General features: G+C 44.8%; 1 protein-coding gene across 2 annotated transcripts in view; it reads right to left on the bottom strand.

Annotated features, from left to right (window-relative positions):
* Mtmr12 (myotubularin related protein 12) overlaps positions 1–18,925 on the bottom strand; it is a 63,892-nt gene extending 44,967 nt beyond the window's left edge. Inside the window, exon 1 of one of the 2 annotated variants that reach the window (XM_027401254.2) lies at positions 18,717–18,925. In XM_027401254.2, the coding sequence (XP_027257055.1) occupies positions 18,717–18,797 (81 nt within the window). In that variant the 5' untranslated portion in view covers positions 18,798–18,925. The remainder of the gene's footprint in view (positions 1–18,716) is intronic. The other variant, XM_027401255.2, reaches the window with a different exon arrangement.
* Between the last annotated feature and the right edge of the window lie 919 nt (positions 18,926–19,844).

Raw genomic sequence — 19,844 nt, 5'->3', positions numbered from 1 at the left:
CCAAGCCTTTGTGTTTATTAGCTCATTTAATCCTCACAGCAAGACTCGGAAATAATCATCAAATCCTAGAATATCTCTTTACGGATGAAGGCCCCAACTGGTATATGGAACAGTAAAATCCATGCCCGGGTATCTGTCCTCACCCATTACATCTTCATGCAAAATGCCACAATGTCTCTCTTATCAAAAGGAGAAATGGAGGGAAAAAGAAGACAGGATGATCAGTCAAGTGGCTCTTAGTCCAGCTGAAGTCAGGTCAAAGCAAGTACCACACAGAATACTGGATGTGTGGCGAATGCCTGTAATCTCAGCACCTAGAAGGTAGACAGGTTCAGGAGTTCAAAGCCTCAACTATGTTCAGTTAGTTCAAGGCCAGCTAGGGCTACATGAGACCCTGTCTCCAAAAAAATGAGGTAGAAGGACAAGGAGAAAGCCTCAAAGGAGTACTGAAGGGGAAACAAAAAAGATCTGTATTAGTCAAATATTTGAGAAATTCAAGGGAGAATTTATTACATTTCCCACAGTCTAGTGTCAATCCATCTTGGAGAGAAGGCATGGCAGAGCAAAGGAGTTCACACTAGGATGGGCAAGAAGCAGAGAGAACAGTATACTACAAGGAACCAGGGCAAGATCTAGCCCTCAAGAACACACCCCCAGAGACCTACTTCCTCCAACTAGTCCCAACTTCCCACCTTCCACCACCTCCCAGAATGCCATCTTATAATAAATCTAGGGATTAATCCATTCATTAAGTCAGAGCCCCTGTGATTAACTGACTCTAGAAACTTTTCACTAACACACCCAAAGTGTGCTTTACTAATCTCCTAGGCATTCCTTAATCCACTTAATCCACAGAACCAAAATTAACCATCACACCTACTCTCCACAAGTAATGGACCAAAGTGACACTGGCCAGCTATATGGGAAAGAAACTTTGGGCTGCATTCACACCAGCTAATGGAGTTATTCCTTAAGACGTACTCTGTTGTGCATCTGCTGTCTTTCTAATCCATGCTCCACCCTCAAATAGGAATGGTCTTTTCAGAACACAGCCTGTTCCAGCTTAGGTATGGGATAAAGACTGCATCATCTCAAGACTATGAAGCTCTCTTTGACCTGGCCCGTACCTACTTGACCAGTCTGGCCTCCTACCATTTCCTCATCACTATATTAGGCCTTCAGTCTTCTCTCAGCCTCCTGTATCTCCCTCACACCCTCTCATCCGGAGTTGTCTCCACAGGCATTTCCTCTTGCTTTGAATGCCTTCCTATCCCTCTTTGGCACTGAGAATTTTTTTGTGTGTGTAGCTCAGTACAAGATCATTTCCTCAGGGAAACCTTCTCTGTTGCCAGGTCCTTTCATCCCGCTGTGTCTCCTATAATTATCTATCTCTATGAGGTCAATAAGCCCTTTGGGGCAAGTCTTTGTCCCCAGAATCTAACACACCCAATACACAGTAAATACTCAAAGATTCGTTGAATTGATTAATAATTAAAAGTAGAATATATATATATATATATATATATATATATATATATATATATATTTCCAGTCAAAGTGGAACTACTTCCAGCACTTAGGAGGGAGAGGCAGGAGGATTATACATTCAAGGGTAGCCTGGACTATTGAGTGAGACCCTGTCTCAAAAATCTGAAATAAAGGGGCTGGAGATACAGCTCTCTGACTAGGAGTGCTTGCTGCTCTTGCAGAATTCCTGGGTTCAGTTCCCAGCATGACAGCCCACAACTGTCTGTACGTACAGTTCCAAGGGATTTAACACCTTTTTCCCAGTCTCTGTGGGCACTGTGTGTACATGATATGAACTGTGACATAAAATTCCTCACGGAAAAGAAATAAGTTCTCACTGACCTTGTCATTATGGTTGTTTAATAATCAAGCAGAAATGGCTCTACTGGTTACAATGACAGACTTCTCAAAAGCTAACCCATTTCAAAGAAAGACAAATTTTCAACACATTTGTAAAGCTACTAATGGCCTATGTGGGCCAGGTGTTGGTAGTGCATTCCTTTAATCCCAGCACCGGGAGGCAGAGGCAGGTGGGTCTCTGTGAGTTCGAGCCAGCCTGGTCTCCAGAGCGAGTGCCAGGATAGGCTCCAAAGCTACACAGAAAAACGCTGTCTTGAAAAAACCAAAAACCAAAAAACAAATGGCCTATGTGCTCTGCCCCATACCTGTCACAATTCCATTTGAATAGAGACAAAGCTTGCTATTTATTATGGTATAAAAAAAAAAAAAAAGAAAAGAAAGCAGAACACTGTTGTTACTGGGGTCGCAGTATGTCTACGCTCTTAAAGCTGGGCAGTCTCAGTGGCATGGACTCATTTAATGGTGACAAAACACAAACGAAGAGTGGTTCAGCCAGAGTGGCAGGATCAGAGCTGGGCTTTCTTCATCTCCAATATCAATGTTTATCGTAGTGCTTTGGGGCATTCCTTCTGTATTAATTTGAAAACAGGACAAGGGCATGAAAAATAAGTTCGCCAATTTCCAAAGCTTTTCTCCACAGATCAAAAGGAATTTGATGCATCTCTACTGGGTCCCACTGCAAGAATCAACAATCCTAGGGCCTGCAGCTGCCAGTACCTCATCTTCCAAGATAACCACCCATGCTCAGCCAGGAGCACGCCCTTTCTAGCAATGTCTATGCCAGACAAGATGAAAGCTTGAGAACTGTTACCAAAGGAGACATACCTAAAGAAACTCCCAGGACCACAAGGGTTCTCAATCTGATCTCTCCTCGGATCTGTTTCTGAGGAGTGGCCCTAAAATCACAAGGCTCCAGTAATGATGAATCATTACTTCATGCAGTATGTCTGATAACAGTTGCAAAATGACCATCTCTAATATGTAGCAACTCTTTTCAACAAAACTGGATGTCCTAAATACTGAGTGCTGGGGATAAAGACGAATAACCTGGGGCTGGAGAAATGGCTCATCGATGAAAGCATTTGCCATGCAAGGATGAGTGTATGTGTTCAGATCTCAGAACCACCAGGTGGGTGTGGTGGCCTACCCTTCATTCTAGCCCTGCAAGGTGGACTTGGGATCCCTTGAGCAAACAGGCTAGCAAGACTGGCTGAACTGGTGAGCCCTTCTGTCTTAATGAGTAAGATGGAAGAGAAACCCATGACATGGGCTCACAGTGGGCTGGACCCTCCCACATCAATCACTATTTAAAATGCCCTACACAGTCCTGTCTACACCCATGTCTTATGGAGGTCTTATCTCAATTGAGGTTCCTGTCTCTCAAATGACTCTAGCCTGTGGGAAACTGACATAAAACTAGCCACCACAACAAACTAAAAAAGAAAGAAAAAAAAACAAAGGAGGAAAAAGAATTGATTTTATTATGAAATTCAGTCAAAAAAGTCATTGGCTCCTTGGATAACTGAGGCAATACTTAATGAAAGCCACAAAAAAATTCTACCAGCACATTTCATTTAATTTTCATGACTTAATTACCCTTAATGTTCTCATTGTTCAGGAAAAAAAAAAAAAAAACTGAGCCAGGAAACACACAGTGGGCCTTTAGCCTCAGCTAAACAGCTAAAGCTGTGCTCTGACCTTTACTGCAGCCTGCCTGCCTGTCTATGGACCTCCTCCCCTGGGTGCTGCCTCTGCACATCAGCACTCACTCTCTGAGTTACTGAGCAGTATAACATGAGTGTTAAAGTAGAGCAAGGACAAGGGAACACAGCAAAAACCTCACAGAGCCCAGACTAGCCTCCATCAGACTGTGCGGCTGATGACCTGGAACTTCGACTCTCCTGCCTCTGCCTCCAGAGATCACAGGTGTGTACCTGCCACACCTGGCTTCAGAAGAAGACAGTAACCCTCAAAAAAATGTCATTATCCAAGACCTGAGAGATGGGCAGAGGTGAGGTGTATGTCCTGAGACCTGAGCGATGGGCAGAAGTGAGTTCTATGTACTGAGACCTGAGCGATGGGCAGAGGTGAGTTGCATGTAGAACAGCCAGCACTCTTACTCATGTCCCTTTTCTGAGAAGGCCTTAATGCCTCTCCACAAACCCTGTACTCACTAGACCAGCACTCCCATGAACAGTCTTCTGGATGATGATCCGCAAACAGTTCTTCACACAGATCTGCTGTCAGAGCTCCAGACATCCCAACAGCCCTGTGGACACTCACACTGAAACATTCTTCAGTCCTTCCAGCTCACACTTGAAAGCCAAACTGTCACCACACCCATCCCTGACTCTTATGAAGCTGCCTCCTATGGGATCTGGCTAACTGGACAAACCACTCCAGGAACCAGGGGGTCATTCTCTAATTCCTGCCTGTTCCTCAGGGCCCATACTGTGCTTCATAGTATATCCAAATCAGCCCTCCCCTATTACTCTTATTCAGGCCATCACCCTCTGTGTGAGCCCCAGTCCCTATGCCTGTACTGAGACCACTCCATACACACAGGCCCCCAATCCTGTCCATCCAATACTCTGTCCAATCCACTATCCACACAGTAGAGCTTTCTCTGATCCAGCCTGCCTCACAAGACTGTCAAGGGGCTCTTTTCTGAATGCCCAAGACACTCTATATATGCTTCTGTTACAGTACTTCCCATACTTTACTGTAGCTATCTCTTACCTAATCTGTGTCGCCAAGAAATGATGGCCACTCAGGGCTTAGATTGTACCTTCATGGGGTTTTAGCTTCAACTCCTACCCCTGACAGATAGTAAATTGTCAGAGAAAGTCTACTGGAAGAGCATATACATCAAAACATACAAAAACAAGTAATTCCTTCTCTGGGTAATATTCTTCAGTGCTAGGCGGAGTTATTAAAGAGTAAAACAACAGTTCTATTAGAAATTCTTAAGTGCTATAGTTAGGCTCTAGACTGTCCACCAAAGTTCCTTATGTTAAAAGTCTGGCTGCTATTGGAAGGTGATGGGAACTTGAAGAGATGGCACAGTGCATCCCTCAATGCAGATGAGGGAACCTGGTCCCTTCTGCCATAAGGTCAGCAGTTTTTGTCCCAACACACACCCCTACTATGATGTGCTACCTCATCACAGGAAAAAACAAGGTCAACCAATCAAGGACTAGACCCTCCAAACACATGAGCCAAAATAAACCTTAGCTTTTTACTATTCAGATCATTGCCTCTGGTATTTTATTACAGTGACAGAAAGCTGTTTTACATACTATGCAGATGGCTAGTGTCAGATATTATCAAGTTGTTCCTGACCTGACCTCCTGAAACATGGTCTAGTTTCACTTAGAGAATAGCAACACAATCAAGTGCAGATTTTAAACACAAGGTTTCTCACTGATGATACAGACCAGAGCTAGGATGAGCCCACAGTTAATCAATTCTAGGGAGCTAGGTTCTTCCTGGAGGTGCTTGTAACCAGACTGGCTCCTTAAAGCCTCCAGATTTAAAAAGCAGGACAGGGTAATGGCTTTACTGCTAATCACGGCTCTACTCTCCTAGCAACACCCACAGCTTCTGGCCATTGCAGGCACCAATTACTCTGATAATAAGCCAACAGAAGAGCATCTGAAGGCAGACAGCAGACAGGCAAGACATGAAGTAAGAAACTGACTGACAATCTGTCTGGTTCAAGGTAACAATACCTCACAGATAACTACATATCTGGTCTTTAAGGACTCTCCTGTCCACTTGCTATACAAATCAGTCCTATCCTAGAATCAACCTCATGCATCATGCTCTTTCTGAAGCCACCAGAATTCAAGAAGACCAAGTGAGTGGGTGGCACAAGAGCTTAACCTCAAGGGGCTTCTGGCTCTGCTGGAAACAGGCACACAGAAATTAATATGCAAGACAGAAGAGCAGTCAACTGCACTAGCAAGAACCAGAGCCACCTGCATTCCACACCACAGGTGAAAACAAAGGGAGATGCCGTTGCCGAGAAGAAAGACTGAAGAACACAGGGGAAGGGGCTTGGCACTGCCCCTCCAGGAGCTTTACAAACTGCAGCTCCCCTTTTTCTCTTCTCTTTCTGAGTTTCTCATCTTAGTTGCATTTGAAAGTGCAGTAAGAAAGTCCCTCAAAGCTTGAAGTATTAACAAAAAAGTTTCCCTTCCCAATCCATGACCTTCCCCATCCCTGGGGCATATTTGAATCTCTTGATTTTGTTGTTGTTGTTCCTTTATTCTCTATATGAGTCCCCAAAGGGTCCCTTGGTGGTGCACGCCTTTAATCCCCACATTTGGGAGGCAGAGGCAGGCAGATCTCTGAGTGCAATGCCAACCTTGTCTACAGAAGAGTTCCAGGACAGCCAGGGCTACAGGGAGAAACCCTGACTCAAAAACAAAACACCCTCTAAAATCAGGAAATTTAATTCTCTAAAACCAGGAAACAAGACCTTGGGTCACACAGAAAAGAAACAGTCACAGACCAGTCCTACAAAGCCAAGCTCAGGCTTTCTTACCAAAATACAAGCAGGTAGGGTTCTGAGCGAGCCTTTACTTAGCCTGTTAGATGTAGATGAGTGTAAAGGCTGGTTAGACAGGGCTTTGAGGTGGGAAATGCAAGCTGCACTAGACAGAGCCCCTCCTGCTGGGACATGCAGAGATCTCAAGGCAGTGCAGACAGGAATCAGAAGAGGCTCTAGACAGGGAGGTTGGTAATACAAATGAAAACACTGTCACAGAGGCTCCCACAAAGGGCACTCTGAGCTGTGATGCCTTTAGCTACTACAGCATGATGAGGGAAAGAGGAGTGGACTGGCAGAAACTTGAGAGGCTGACTTCAGAGAAGGAAACCAAGCAGAACTGGATTAATACAAGACTTCTCATGCTGCCCCAATCCCAGGCCTTCCCCAAAGTCCAGGACATGTTATGGATGCAGAAAGACATCAAAGAAACTCTGAACTCTTACAAAAAGGCCCAGGCCCAGGGCCAGGCAGGGAGGCCCAGTGGACAGCATACTTCTATTAGATAGAAGGTACCTGTCAGGTCCTGATCTGGGTCTATGTGGCTTATTTCTTCTCATCTTCAAAACAAGCCTTCAGAGAAGACACCTGTACAAATTTTACTGGGAGAAGTCTCAAGGAAGTGACAGTACCAAGTCTAAGGTCACCATCAAGTGGCTGAATCCGAACAGGAAACCTACAGAATTATGGGCTTGTCCACAGTATCAAGGCACCTTCTTCCCATCCCACTTCCTGATACTCAGCTTAGGAAAGGCAATGATGTGTGTGTGCACGCACACTGGAGTTTGAGGTAGTGAGGAATGACAATATAGGCCTGGGGGTGTAGCTCAGTGGTAGCATAATTGCTTTCCATGACCGAGGCCCAGGTTCAATACCAGCACCAAAAATATAAAAATTAAATAAAGGGGGCTGGAGAGATGGCTCAGAGGTTAAGAGCACCGACTGCTCTTCCAGAGGTTCTGAGTTCAATTCCCAGCAACCACATGGTGGCTCAAAACCATCTGTTATGAGATCTGGTGCCCTCTTCTTGTGTGCAGATATACATGGAAGCATAATGTTGTATACATAATAAATAAATAAAGTCTTTTTAAAAAAAAGAGCTTTGACTTTAAAAAAAACTTTAATAAAAAAATTAAATAAAAACAATTAACAGTATCTACCAAGTATTGTGTTAACAGCTTTCTTCATGTAAGACTAACAGCATCCTTTTGAATTACACAGTATTATTATCCCATTCATAGGTCAGAACACTAAGGCTCGCTGATGTTAATATGTTGAAAGTCATGATGGTCCTGTTTGGATGTGCACAAGCGCTAGAAGAAAGGTGACAGGTGGTAGTACTGAGCCGACACTGCTTTATGACCTAAGCTAAGGGACGTGATTTACAGCAGCTGCAGAGACATATGGTGCTGCCTTCTGTGGCTCACTCTACAGCATCTTCCCCAGAACTGCTCTATGCTGCTTAAATAACTGGAGGAGTTAAAAGCCTTGGTGCAAGGGGCAAATAGAGTTTGCCTGTCAGATTGTTAAGAAGCAGACTGACCTAGCAGTACAGAATCCTTCCAGAACTAGACATGTTCCTGCAGACTTATTCCTTTTTTACTGTCATGCAGAGACACTTATGCTTGTGTAAGATGGGGACAGATGCCCCAACCACACATTCCTAACACACCTGTAAGTTTTCAAGCTGTCCTTCTTGTCTGCCTGCCCCCTCCTTCCCACACCAAATCCCATTTATGACTGACCTTTCCAAGTCCCACACAGCCTGCACATAAGCCCAATGCTGTTGGGGCAGCCTCCTCCGCTCTATGCATTCTGGGCATGCCTCCTTCTTCGGCAGGCAGCTCCTACCTCTATGCTTTAGAGCCATCTGGAGACCTGCTGTCCCTCCAACACAATGTGAAGCTCCTACATACATAGTTTCTTTGGATTCCTAATTTTAGCCAGTGTTAAACCATGTAGGTACACAGAGATGTTGAACAAATGAATCTTCCAGTTCTAGCTATTATTAATAATAAGAGCATCTATAAGCTGTCAGGCATCTGCCACAAGGCCAGTATGTAGCAGAATATTCAACATGTATTTCTTCTCATCCCCCAAGTAAGCCTGCAGGGAAGATTCCTATCCATGTCACAGGAGAGGAGAGGAGACAGAAGGGTGAAGTCCATGTCAAAGTCACCATGGTGATTGAAGCAGAACCAGAAACCTCTAAAATCATAGGCTGAAGCTCTACTGCCATATCACAGCACCTCCTTCCCATCCCCAAATTTCCACTATGACCAGTTTATTCCTCAGCTGTCTCTCTGTTCTGGTATGTCACAGTGACAACCTTACCCACAACACTTTGACTGGCTTCCAGGTATCTCATGGAACCTCTCTGCCTTCTGTCTGCCACATACTGAGTGTCTGACATACTGAGTTCTTAGGCACAACACCCAGGAACAATGGAGTTTCTCTTAGGACTCTGGGCCACACCACTTACTCAGCAGGTAGATAACAATGATCATTAAGAACAAAAAGAGAATGTCAGGTGTGGTGGCCCACACCTTTAATCTCAGCACCCGGTAGGCAGAAGCAGGTGGATCTCTGTGAGTTCAACCAGGGCTGTTACACAGAGAAACTGTACCTCAACAAACAAACAAACAAACAAACAAAGGGGGGAGGAAACCAGTCAAGGGTTAAGTTGGACAAGTGGTTTTGAAGCTAAACCAAGCAACAAGCTGAGGTGGAGGAAGGAACTGGGAGGCAAGACACACAAAGATGACAAGCAGGCAGGTGGGTTGGTGAAGGTGAAGAAGAGTGGTCAAGAGATGGTATCAAAGGGAAAGGCATGAGGTAGAAACAGGAAGCCCAGACAAAGAGGCCAACCCAGGAGACAAAGCTGAGGCACTTGCAAGTGGCTTACCCACAGTCAGAGCCCCAGATTCTCTTCTTTAACAGTGTCCCCCACCACAGACTGGAGAAAGTGCTGCAGTAGCAATTTGCTTAGAGAGGGAGTATGTGCTCACAGACCAAGAGTGAAGGAATCAGTCTCTCTCCCAAGCATAGGGACACAAGAGGAAGATGACCTTAAGGGACTCCACTGTATTTAGAGAGAAAAACTGGGTTCAGCTGGGAGTTAGTGGCACACACCTTTAATCCCAGCACTTTTGAGGCAGAGTTAGGTGGATCTCTGACTCAAGGCCAGCCTGGTCTACAGAGTGAGTTCCGGGATAGTCAGAGAAACCCTGTCTTGAAAACTACAAAAAAAAAAAAAAAAAAAGAAAGGAAAAGAAAAGAAAAACTGGGTTCATTTTTTTCAGGCTGTTTTCAGGTTTTTCGTTTGTACTGCTTTGTTTTTTGAGACAGAAACTTATTATGTAGTGAAGGCTGGCCTTGAATTCACTGTATAGCCTCGTGAGCTGCCCTTAAACTCAAGACCCTCTTGCCCTGGCTACTAAGGTGCTTAGCATATAGGCTTGACACACACAATACCATGTTCTTAGGTGTTTTTAAACTTCTAGCAAAGGCAAATATCAACACCCAGCAGGTGAGGACGACTGTCTGAAACACCTGACCCTAGAGAAAGGTAGGCAGGCAACTCTGGTCAGGGCTTCCTTGCCTTCACCCATACTTAAGCCCTGACATTTTGGCTCCCTTCCCCAAAAGCAAGCAATAGAGGAGGCAAAGGCCACCTGTGAAAAGCTACCTACCAACCCCGATGATACAGGATGGACAAGAGACAAACTGGTATAACCTATGCTACAGAAATGGTAAGCCAAAACAACACAGCCTTGTAAATGCCTTGGAAATAAACAGAAGTCATTTTATTTTTTCTTAAGCTAATTATGATTTCTTTTGATTCACTCATACCTTAAATGAATCACTGGACACATGTGATAAATGGATAAAATTTGGCCTTTGACAGAAAAGCCTGATAGAAATGAGCAAAGAGGAAAAGCCAGTCTCTACCACACAATGAAACTAGTGAAATGCCAAAGGCCAATGTTAATAAAGGAAAATGCTGACGACTGTGTTCTCATTAGGTCAGAATTTTAAATATAATCAAATCATTCTCAAGTGTATAAAGGAATAAGAAAAGGAAAAGAAACTTTCAGAGATAATGAAAACTACTGTCACCACAATGAACTTTCCTCTCATGGCACTATGGCAACCACCACAACAAAATACTCCATTTATTAATACCTTAGCCAGAAAGAGCTGTCCTCTAAAATGACTGAGCAAGCACTGTATGGAAAAATCCCAGTGGCATAACAACAACAACAACACCTATACCTATTGAAGGCTATGTGCCAAGAATTCCACCAAGGCTTTCCCAAGGGCAGTCAGAGTAATGGTCATGAACAGTCACACACCTATAGTATAAGTGTCTTTCTGTCATTCCAACTCTCCAGCTGGAAAACAAGAGCAGCTTAAAGGAGTGGCCTCCCTGCTACCACACAGAACCATTGACAAACTTTTGCTTTCTTTAGTTCCTATGTCCCACAAGGTGTGCAGGGGTAGGGGTGGGCTCTCCACCTCATTTCTCACTGTCTTCCTCCTGAAGCAACAGAAGACAAGAAGTTAAAAGATTGTTCTAGTTCAAAGCCAGACATGGCCTTCCAGTACCTGAGAGGCTAATGCAGGAGGATCACCAAGGGTCTGAGGCCAGCCTGAGATACCCAGTTTGTTCCAGGTCAAGTCTTGGCCAAAATATAACTCACAAACAACTAAAAATAAAATACATCAGAGCTGGAGAGATTGCTCAGTGGTTAAGAGCACAGACTGATCTTCCTAAAGACTTGAGTTCCATTCCCAGCACCCACATCAGGTGGCTCATAACTGCCTGTAACCCAAGTTCCAAGGGGACCTAACATCTCTGACCTCAGTGGGCACTTGCATTCATGTGCAAACACCCACACACAGATAATTAAAATAGATCTTTAAAAATAAAGTACATTTTTCAGAACATGGTGGTGTGTAACTTTCATCCCAGCACTTGGGAAGTAGAGACAGATAGATCTCTGTGAATTCAAGGTCAACCTGGTCTATATAGTGACACCCTATCTGAAATAAAAATAAAAATATTTTTGTTTTTTTCTTTTTGAGACTCTCTATGTAGCCCTGGCTGGCTTAGAACTATGTATACAGACCAGATTGGCCTCCAAGTCACAGAGATCTGCCTGCCTCTGCCTCTGAGCTCAACTAGCTAAAATAAATCTTAAAACAACAACAAAGTAACCACATCCACCTGCTATGAACACCTACCTCTGCTATTTCCTAACCCTCACAGAAGTCCCCAGGTGCCACCTTGCGCATAAGCCTAGCAAAGTGAAGAATGCAGCTTCAAAAGCTACAAACCTAGAAACAAGAGTGATTTACTGCTATTAAAACAGTTTGTCAATCCTGTCTCGAAAAACCAAAAAAAAAAAAAAAAACCAGCTTGTCAAATTTGACAACCACATGCAGCCAGGAGAGTTTTACATATCTGCCTTGCAACCACAGAACACATACACACATACACGAAAGCAAACGCAGGCACGCACAGACAAGGCCTGGACAGACTCCTGAGTGGAATCTCTGCTTTATTTGTGGTACTATGCCTATGGGTAATCTTGTTTTTCTAACTTTCAAATTATAACTTTGTTACATTGATTCTATCATAATAAGATATATGTGGTTTTTTTGGTTTTATGTAAAGGGGAAAAAATCTACCTGAAAAACAGATTCTTTCTGAAACCCACTTGTCACAAGGAATGACCCATCCCATGCAGAACAGTGTCTGGGGGCATCTAACATCCTGCTACAGACATGCAAAAGTAAATAAATAAATAACAGCTTTAGCCTTGTAACTGTGGGCTTCCTGCATCCTAAGGTTCTGTCAGTAGCCCTGCCATTTAGGCTCGGTCCTTTTAGTGCTGGGATCAAATCCTGGCCCTTGCACATCTACCACTGACTGAGCTTCACTGCAACCCTGGCAGTAACACTGGAGATGGCAGCAGGATGTTCGGCTCTAAGAGGATGGCAGCATGTGGCAGCTGTTTGGTCAGAATGCAGGAAGTGCTGCTTGGCAGAGCCTTCAGATGCACCATCTGCAAGCTGTATGGTGTTGGATCTGACCCAGGGAGATGCCACAGGAAACACATGTAGGAGAAAAAAAAAGCAGAAGCTTGGGCAGATCATCCATCAAACTAAAGCCACAGCTAAGAAAGTGATTATTTTAGAAAGAACTTTTAATTGTCCTTCTTTGGCCTATTAAACCACTATCAGCAACCGCCAACTTGCTGGTAATTTGGTGGGGGCAATGAAGATACAACACAGTAATAGAGTGTGTTTGCCTAACATATGCAGGCCTTAGGTTCAATCCCCAACCCAATTAATTAATTATAACAAATAAATAAACACTTGCCATTAACAGAAGAAAAGCAGTGTGTTTCATACACATAGATCGCAAACACTGAATGCATTAAAAACCAAAAGGGGAAAGTTTCTAAGTTTAAAAAAAAAAAAAAAAAAAAAGTTGAAAATGGAGAAAAAGCTATGGAGCTATAGATTTAAAAAAAAAAAAAAAAAAAAAAAAAAAGCAGGGCCATTGAGATGCTAAGTGAGTGAGTAAATGTACTTGCCTCCAAGCCTGAAAAGATGAGTTCAGTTCTTGGGGCCTAAACTGTGGAAGGAGAGAATCAACTCCTCAAAGTTGTCCTCTATTCACATGCTGGGGTATTCACATAAGCTTGTGTGTGTGTGTGTGTGTGTGTGTGTGTGTGTGTGTACTCAAGTGTATTACTAACTAAATTTTAAGTGTAAAAACAACAAAAAAGTAATGCATCTAAGCTAGATGGTGATAGTGGCTGCCTTTAATCCTAGCACTTGGAAGAGGCGGATAGACCTCTTGAGTTTGAGGCCACCCTGAACTACAGAACAAGTTTCAGGACAGCCAGGCTACAGAGAGAAACCCTGTTCACCCAAGAAACAAGTAAAACAAACAAAGAAACAACCCCCCCCCCCAAAAAAAAACAAAACAAAAACCATGCAAAAAGAAAAAAATGAATGAATCTAAATTTTGCCTTTAAAAGTATGCTTACTGCCAGGAGTGAAGCAGAATGGCTGTTTTAGGATAAGTCAATTTCTTCTTCGTAGTATTTACCCATCAAAATCATCAAGTAAGTGATCTGTTTCAAGCTGGTCATGGTGGTGGTATAACATCTGTAATCCTGGCACCCAGGAGGCTAAGGCTCCAGGACCGTCTTGATTTCCAGGTTAACCTGGTCTACATGGAGAGTTCATGGCTAGTTGGGGCTACATAAGTAGACACTGTCTCAAAATATACATAAAAAAAGTCTTAAGTTTCATGGTGTCTATTTTGTAGACCACCACAGGCTGGCTGGATGCCTGGAATGCCTGGGACAGAGAGCAGAGGCTGAGTGAACATCTGCTGAACTGGAAAACGAGGCCTCTAGAGACTAAAACAGCCACAAGATCCCTGTACCTGCTCAGGAAGTCTCAGAGCAGCAGCTAACAAAAGCCAAGGAGGAAACTGTCACGGAAAGACACCAGTGAGAAAGCCCTTTAGTGTGCCACAGTCATGTAGACAAGCCTGTTCTGCTAATGAAATTCCTTGAGTCCACAAAAGTACAGAGAAGAAGAGGACACAAAACCAGACCATCCAAGGTTAAATACTGCAGGAGAGGACCAAACTGTTAGAAATAGAGGGTCATAGGTCGTTCCCTTCTCACCAAAGAAATGGGCTTAAGTAAGGACTAGGAGGAAATAATGCATTTGTTTCCCTGGGGAATAAAGAGAAAATGTACAGTTCTTACAACTTCAAAAAAAAAAAAAATCCTTTTCCATTTCCCTCTCTCTTCTTGCCTTTTCTCCCTGCCTTAGTGTTTCTGTTGCTGTGAAAAAACACTGTGACCAAAAGTAACTGGGGGAAGAACAGTTTTATTTGGCTCACCCTTCTAGGTCACAACCCATCACTGAGAAAACTCTATGGAAGAAATGCTGCTTCCTGGCTTGCTCAACCTGCTTTTTTATAACTATCAAGACCATACAAAACCTTTCCTGAGTTCTTATGGGCCAGGATAGGCCCTGTCACTGCTGGCTCTTTAGGAGACCGTTCTTTGTTCAGCAATCCTGCTGGGCCTGTGTGCAAGGGCATTTAACCTTGCAGAGCTTTGGTTTACATATCTGTAAAATGGAGGACAAATTATATTTTCTTCCCAATCCAAAAAATCCACAATATAAGTTACTGGTACTATTATTAGTATATTCTAACCAAACACTGACTGAACTCCAGGAGCAGGTACATTCTAACCATATTTGGAATGCTATGTCAAAATGGGTGAATGGGTGTGTGTGGTGGCACTTTGAGAGCTAACATTTTCCAGGTGGTTTTAAAGAACACACAAACTCGCTATCACAATGGAAGGCACTTTTGTCAAAGTGGACCTTTCTCCTAATACTGCCTAGTTGTACTTTCTGTACAAGCATCTAGGCCCACTCACTGACCATATCTAATTATTAAAAACAACCAAAGGGGCTGGGGAAATGACTCAGCAGTTAAGAATACTTGTTGCCCTCACAGAAGACCTGGATTCGGTTCCCAGCACCCAAATGGTGACTCACAACCATCTGTAACTCCAGTTCCAGGGGATCAGATGAACTCTTTTGACCTCCTTGGGCACCAGGGAAACATATGGTACATATTCAGGGAAAACACTCATACACACAAAATAAAATAAATCTTTTTTAAAATGTCAAGGCAGCTTAGCAAAGAACTGGTAAATTTGAAGAATCACCACTGTCGCTCATCATCAGTTTCTAAGTACAGAATCGTCCTATCTAAGGATCAACTACTTCAGGCCGGGCATTGGTGGTGCATGCCTTTAATCCCAGCACTCGGGAGGCAGAGGCAAGCTGATCTCTGTGAGCTCGAGACAAGCCTGGTCTACAAGAACTAGTTCCAGAACAGCCTCCAAAGCCACAGAGAAACCCTGTCTCGAAAAATCAAAAAGAAAAAAAGGATCAACTGTTACAGCTTTTGTTACTACCCGGTCTCTCCCATCACTGTGTCTCCACTAAAGAACAAAGGTCTAACTGTAGCTTGATAACTGATATGTAGAGATGTTTACAACATGCATTTTTGGTGGAAAAGTCAGCTGAGAATATGATTACTAATATTAATTACATTTTGGTAAGTCCCACCCATACCCATCCATACGTTGTACACATTTATCTAATATGATGCATTATAAGTTAGCAAGTCTGTAATTTTAGACAGTATGTATACATGTGTGGGTGTTCACATGCCACAGTGTGGAGGTCAGAGGACAACTCGTAGAAAATGGTCCTCTCCTTCCACACCATTTGGGCCCTAAGATTGAACTCAGGTCCTCAGGCAGCAAGTTCTTTCAGCCATTGCACCACCTCCTCAGCACAAGTTTATTACGTGGATGGCTAGCACCAAATCCAGTCATGTCTGCTGCACACTGCCAGACATTCTGTGCAACCTATGCCTGAGAGTTGGGCTAGGGTCGGGGTACTGAGATGTTTCTAGGCATCATCTATCACGTAGTAAGATGGCCCCAGATTCCTGCCTCCTGTACACCTCAACTTCCACAACCACCAGCTTTCCACTTACCAGTAACCCTAGGAACAAATTAAAAAACATGACCAAAGGTCCCAAGCTAAGGTTCGGGATTTTACCTGCCACAGTTACTTGAATTGATGACAAAACAACTTGGGTTACATTGGCAGAGATCCAAAAGCTGGAGTTAACTATTACCCTACACTTTAGGCTATCAAATGCAGTCCTTTTGGATCACAAGGGGAAAAAAATGAAATCATATTTAACAACTTCATCTTCAAATACTTTGGTGAGTGCTTTTGAACAGAAAGTGCTGGCCCTTGATAGCATCTATCAAGGCTTACTGAAGCTGCCCTTGCAAATTCCAAAATCTGATCCATAAGCTTATCTCCAGGAGTAGGCATCATTACACTACAAGGTGTAAAGGTTATGGCAACTCAGTCATTCACAAACAAGAAAGCTCTGAGAAACTGCAAATTTACCAACTAGGAAAGGCTGGTATGAAGAAATAGGCAGTGGGCTGGGGATGTTACTCAGTGGTAGAACACTTGTTTATCACGGTGGAGGCCCTGAATTTTCTCTCCAGAACTGCACAAAGGGAAAAAGTAATACCAGATGCAATGGGGCCTCTTCAGAGTGGTGGGGCTCAGGGTGGGAGAGCTGAAGATCAAAATTAAATAAAATACACACATACCCCTCAGAACACACAAGAAAGACAGTAAAGTAGGAGGAGAGTAGAAATAGTGGATACCAGTTTTCACAAAAGTGTTTTCAGGCTCCCATTGGGTGAACCAAGAGGGTTTCAGACCCAGGTTTCCAAGCCACATAATGCAACACTCCCAGGGCTGCTCATCCATTTCTGGTAGTGTGACAACTAGCAAAGCTATCTACTTCCAACTGCTTTCACACCTCCTCCTACAATTATCTTTTAATAAACCATGCACAGTTAGTTGAGAATGTTATCTAGTACAAACTACAACCAATATGCAGAGCACCCTCACAGCACTGTTTTAAATGCAAAAACATAAAAGTGCCTTCTAAAAAGACCCAAAAACTGTGACCATGGTGAGCTTAGCCACTTGCTACCTTTCCTACCACCTCTCAGAGGAAATACAGCAGGGCCTGTGGGCAAAGAGTGCACTTTCAGATAAAGGAGTTGAGCATTCTTGAACTCTGGCCACATTTCAGAAGACTTCCCATTTGTAGTTTACTCTCACAAAATAGGAAAGGTTAAAATCAGTTACCTTTCAACTAGGGTGCTATCAAAGAAAGACAATGGGAAACTAACCACATTACCTCTAGGGGATACAGGAAGAGACTAGTGAAAATGTAAGACGACCCTTCCTTTCTATCAAGTTCTGACAGAGGAAGTGGTTTTTATTTGAAAATTAATACTAAAAATAGGACCCATTTGAATACTGTCCACTAGATGTCTTGATTTCCAGACACATATGCAAACACTGCAATGCCCCAGGTCCACCTTAACAGAGGTGAAAAGTGGGAAGACACTGGGAGGCAGTGAGTCTGGCAAAGCATCTACCTGCATACTACTGATCAAATTGCAGAAGTTGGGCATGCCTTTGGTCCTCAGCACCGTGGACGAAGAAGCAGGCAGATCGATGTTGAGTTTGAGGCCAGCTTGGTCTACATACTGAGTTCCAGGACAGCCAGGCTACATAATAGAGAGACCCCGTCTCCAATAAACAAACAAGTAAAATTGCAGAAACAGAAAAAAAAATACAACCTTCACAAATCCAAAATGAGAAGGTGTCTATTAAAAGATAAAGAAGTCCCAGAAGTCTTCAACATGGCTAGGAGTTCTGACGGCTCTAACCTCCTCCCTGTGTCTCTCATCCTGAAACACTCACTGTCAATGGGTTGTCCAGGACCCCTTACCTAGACCACTCTTCCCAGGTATCTAACATCTTCCCGGTCTTGACTGAAATATCACCTTTGCAGGAATGAAAGGATGCCTTCCCCCCCCCCATTATCTTCTAAAAACCATGCAATTAACTTATGTATATCGTTTACTCCATTTCTCTTTTTACGTAAGCTCCCGGTGAACTCGATCTTTGTTCTGTTCACTGATACTTATCACAAGCGTTCAGGATAGTACCTGGCACACAGTAGGTGCTCAGAAATTATTTCCGGAATGAATGCACTTCTTGATTAAAACTGCACAGATTGAAAGGGGTAAGGTGAAATGGGAAGAAGCGGGAGGCGGATTCTCTGGGGAGAGACCGAAAGAGGCCAGGGCCGACCCACATTCCCTACAGCAGCTCCGACGGGAGGCAGTGCATCATGTCCCGCCAGCGGTATCAAATGGCACTAAAGGCGGCAGGACCCGCGACAAACCAGCTTTCAAAATTCACGGAGTAAAGTCCAGGGCAGAGCATACCCACCAGGCTGCAGGCTGCTGGAAGATCCCCGCAGGGGTCCCGACCACGCAGCCCTTCTGCTCCCTTCCCCTCCAGATACCTGGGGCACCCCGGCCGCAGGACCTCCCGGACTCCCGCTCCCGCCCATGGGCGCGGTGACGGGGACAGGGCCCTGCCCCAGCACCTGCACGGCCAGCCGCAGGGGTCGGGGCCGCGGCCCGCCCGGAGGCCCCAGGGCGTCCTGCCGCCTCGCCCCGCCCGGCACCCGGGCAGGAAGCGCCCCTGCCCCGGTCGCTCCACCCGCCGCCGCGCTCGCCCGGCGCTCTCTCACCTCAGGGCGCACATACGATACGAAGGAAGGCTTGGGCGCCTTGGTGCCGCCGCCACCGCCGACTCCTCCTTTCCCCAGCATTCCCCCGCCTGGCGAAGCAGCGACGCGCGGCAGCAGAGGCGGCGGCTCGGGCTCGGGCTCCGGCAGCGGCGGCGGCCACCAGCACCAGCGGCCGGGGCTCCGCCCATCCCTAGGGCCGCGGCGGCCGCGGTACCGCCCGCATCCGGCTCCGCCGCTGACACCGTTCGCCCCGCCCAGGCCGCGCGCCCCGCCTACCGACCGTGAGACACGCCCACTGCCTCTCTCGCTTCTCAGGCTGGGAGGTACCGCCCACAGCCCTGGAGCAGGCCACGCCCACCCTCTTGTTGGCCTGAGCGTTCGAGCGCCTCTCCTGTTCTGCTGTCGGAGTCAGAGCCCGCCCCCGGGCGATCTGATTGGCACGGGGAGCTACCTGATTTGCTTTGGCCAATCCTGAAAGCGTTCTCTCCGGACTTCCCCACCATTGATCAGAGAGGATGTCGCCGTTTGTCCAATGATCCTTCGGTCACTAAGTCGTTGTGGTCAGTCAGTCCTTCAAAGCCCCTACTTTCTTTATTTGCCTTCCGCTTTGAAATTCGGCGTCCGAGAAGCTTGCTGAACAGAATCCCTCCATAGAAGCTTCAAATCCACATCGACGATGTTCAGACTTTAACTTTAGACAAAAGAGAGACACAGAGCAGACAGGAACTAAGTAGTAGATGGAAGTGACTATAAAATGTTTGGTCATTCGGAAGGCAGAGGCAGGCTGATCTCTGTGAGTTTGAGGCCAGCCTGATCTACAAAATAAGTTGTTACACAGAGAAACCCTGTCTGTCTATCAAAAACAAAAAAACAATAACAGAAAATGTTTTGTCAACTTCAAACTTGTTTTATTCGTTGCTTTGTTTCTAAGCCCTTAAGACTTACTGGTCTCCCAACTTATCCACAAACTTCTCATTTTACGCCAAGATTGCAAATAAAACACACACAATTGGCACCTGCCTCGCATGAGCAAGTCCAAAGTGAATTCTACCTCTGGAGTGTTGCGTTAGCCGGAAGACTGGATGCAGTTCGCTACAAGTCCATCTCCTGGGACAAGCCAGTAAACAT

Source organism: Cricetulus griseus, chromosome 2, assembly GCF_003668045.3.
Source record: "Cricetulus griseus strain 17A/GY chromosome 2, alternate assembly CriGri-PICRH-1.0, whole genome shotgun sequence".
In the NCBI taxonomy this organism is placed as follows: domain Eukaryota; kingdom Metazoa; phylum Chordata; class Mammalia; order Rodentia; family Cricetidae; genus Cricetulus; species Cricetulus griseus.
Note: the sequence above shows the minus strand (reverse complement) of the source record. Positions and strands in the feature narration are given on the sequence as shown.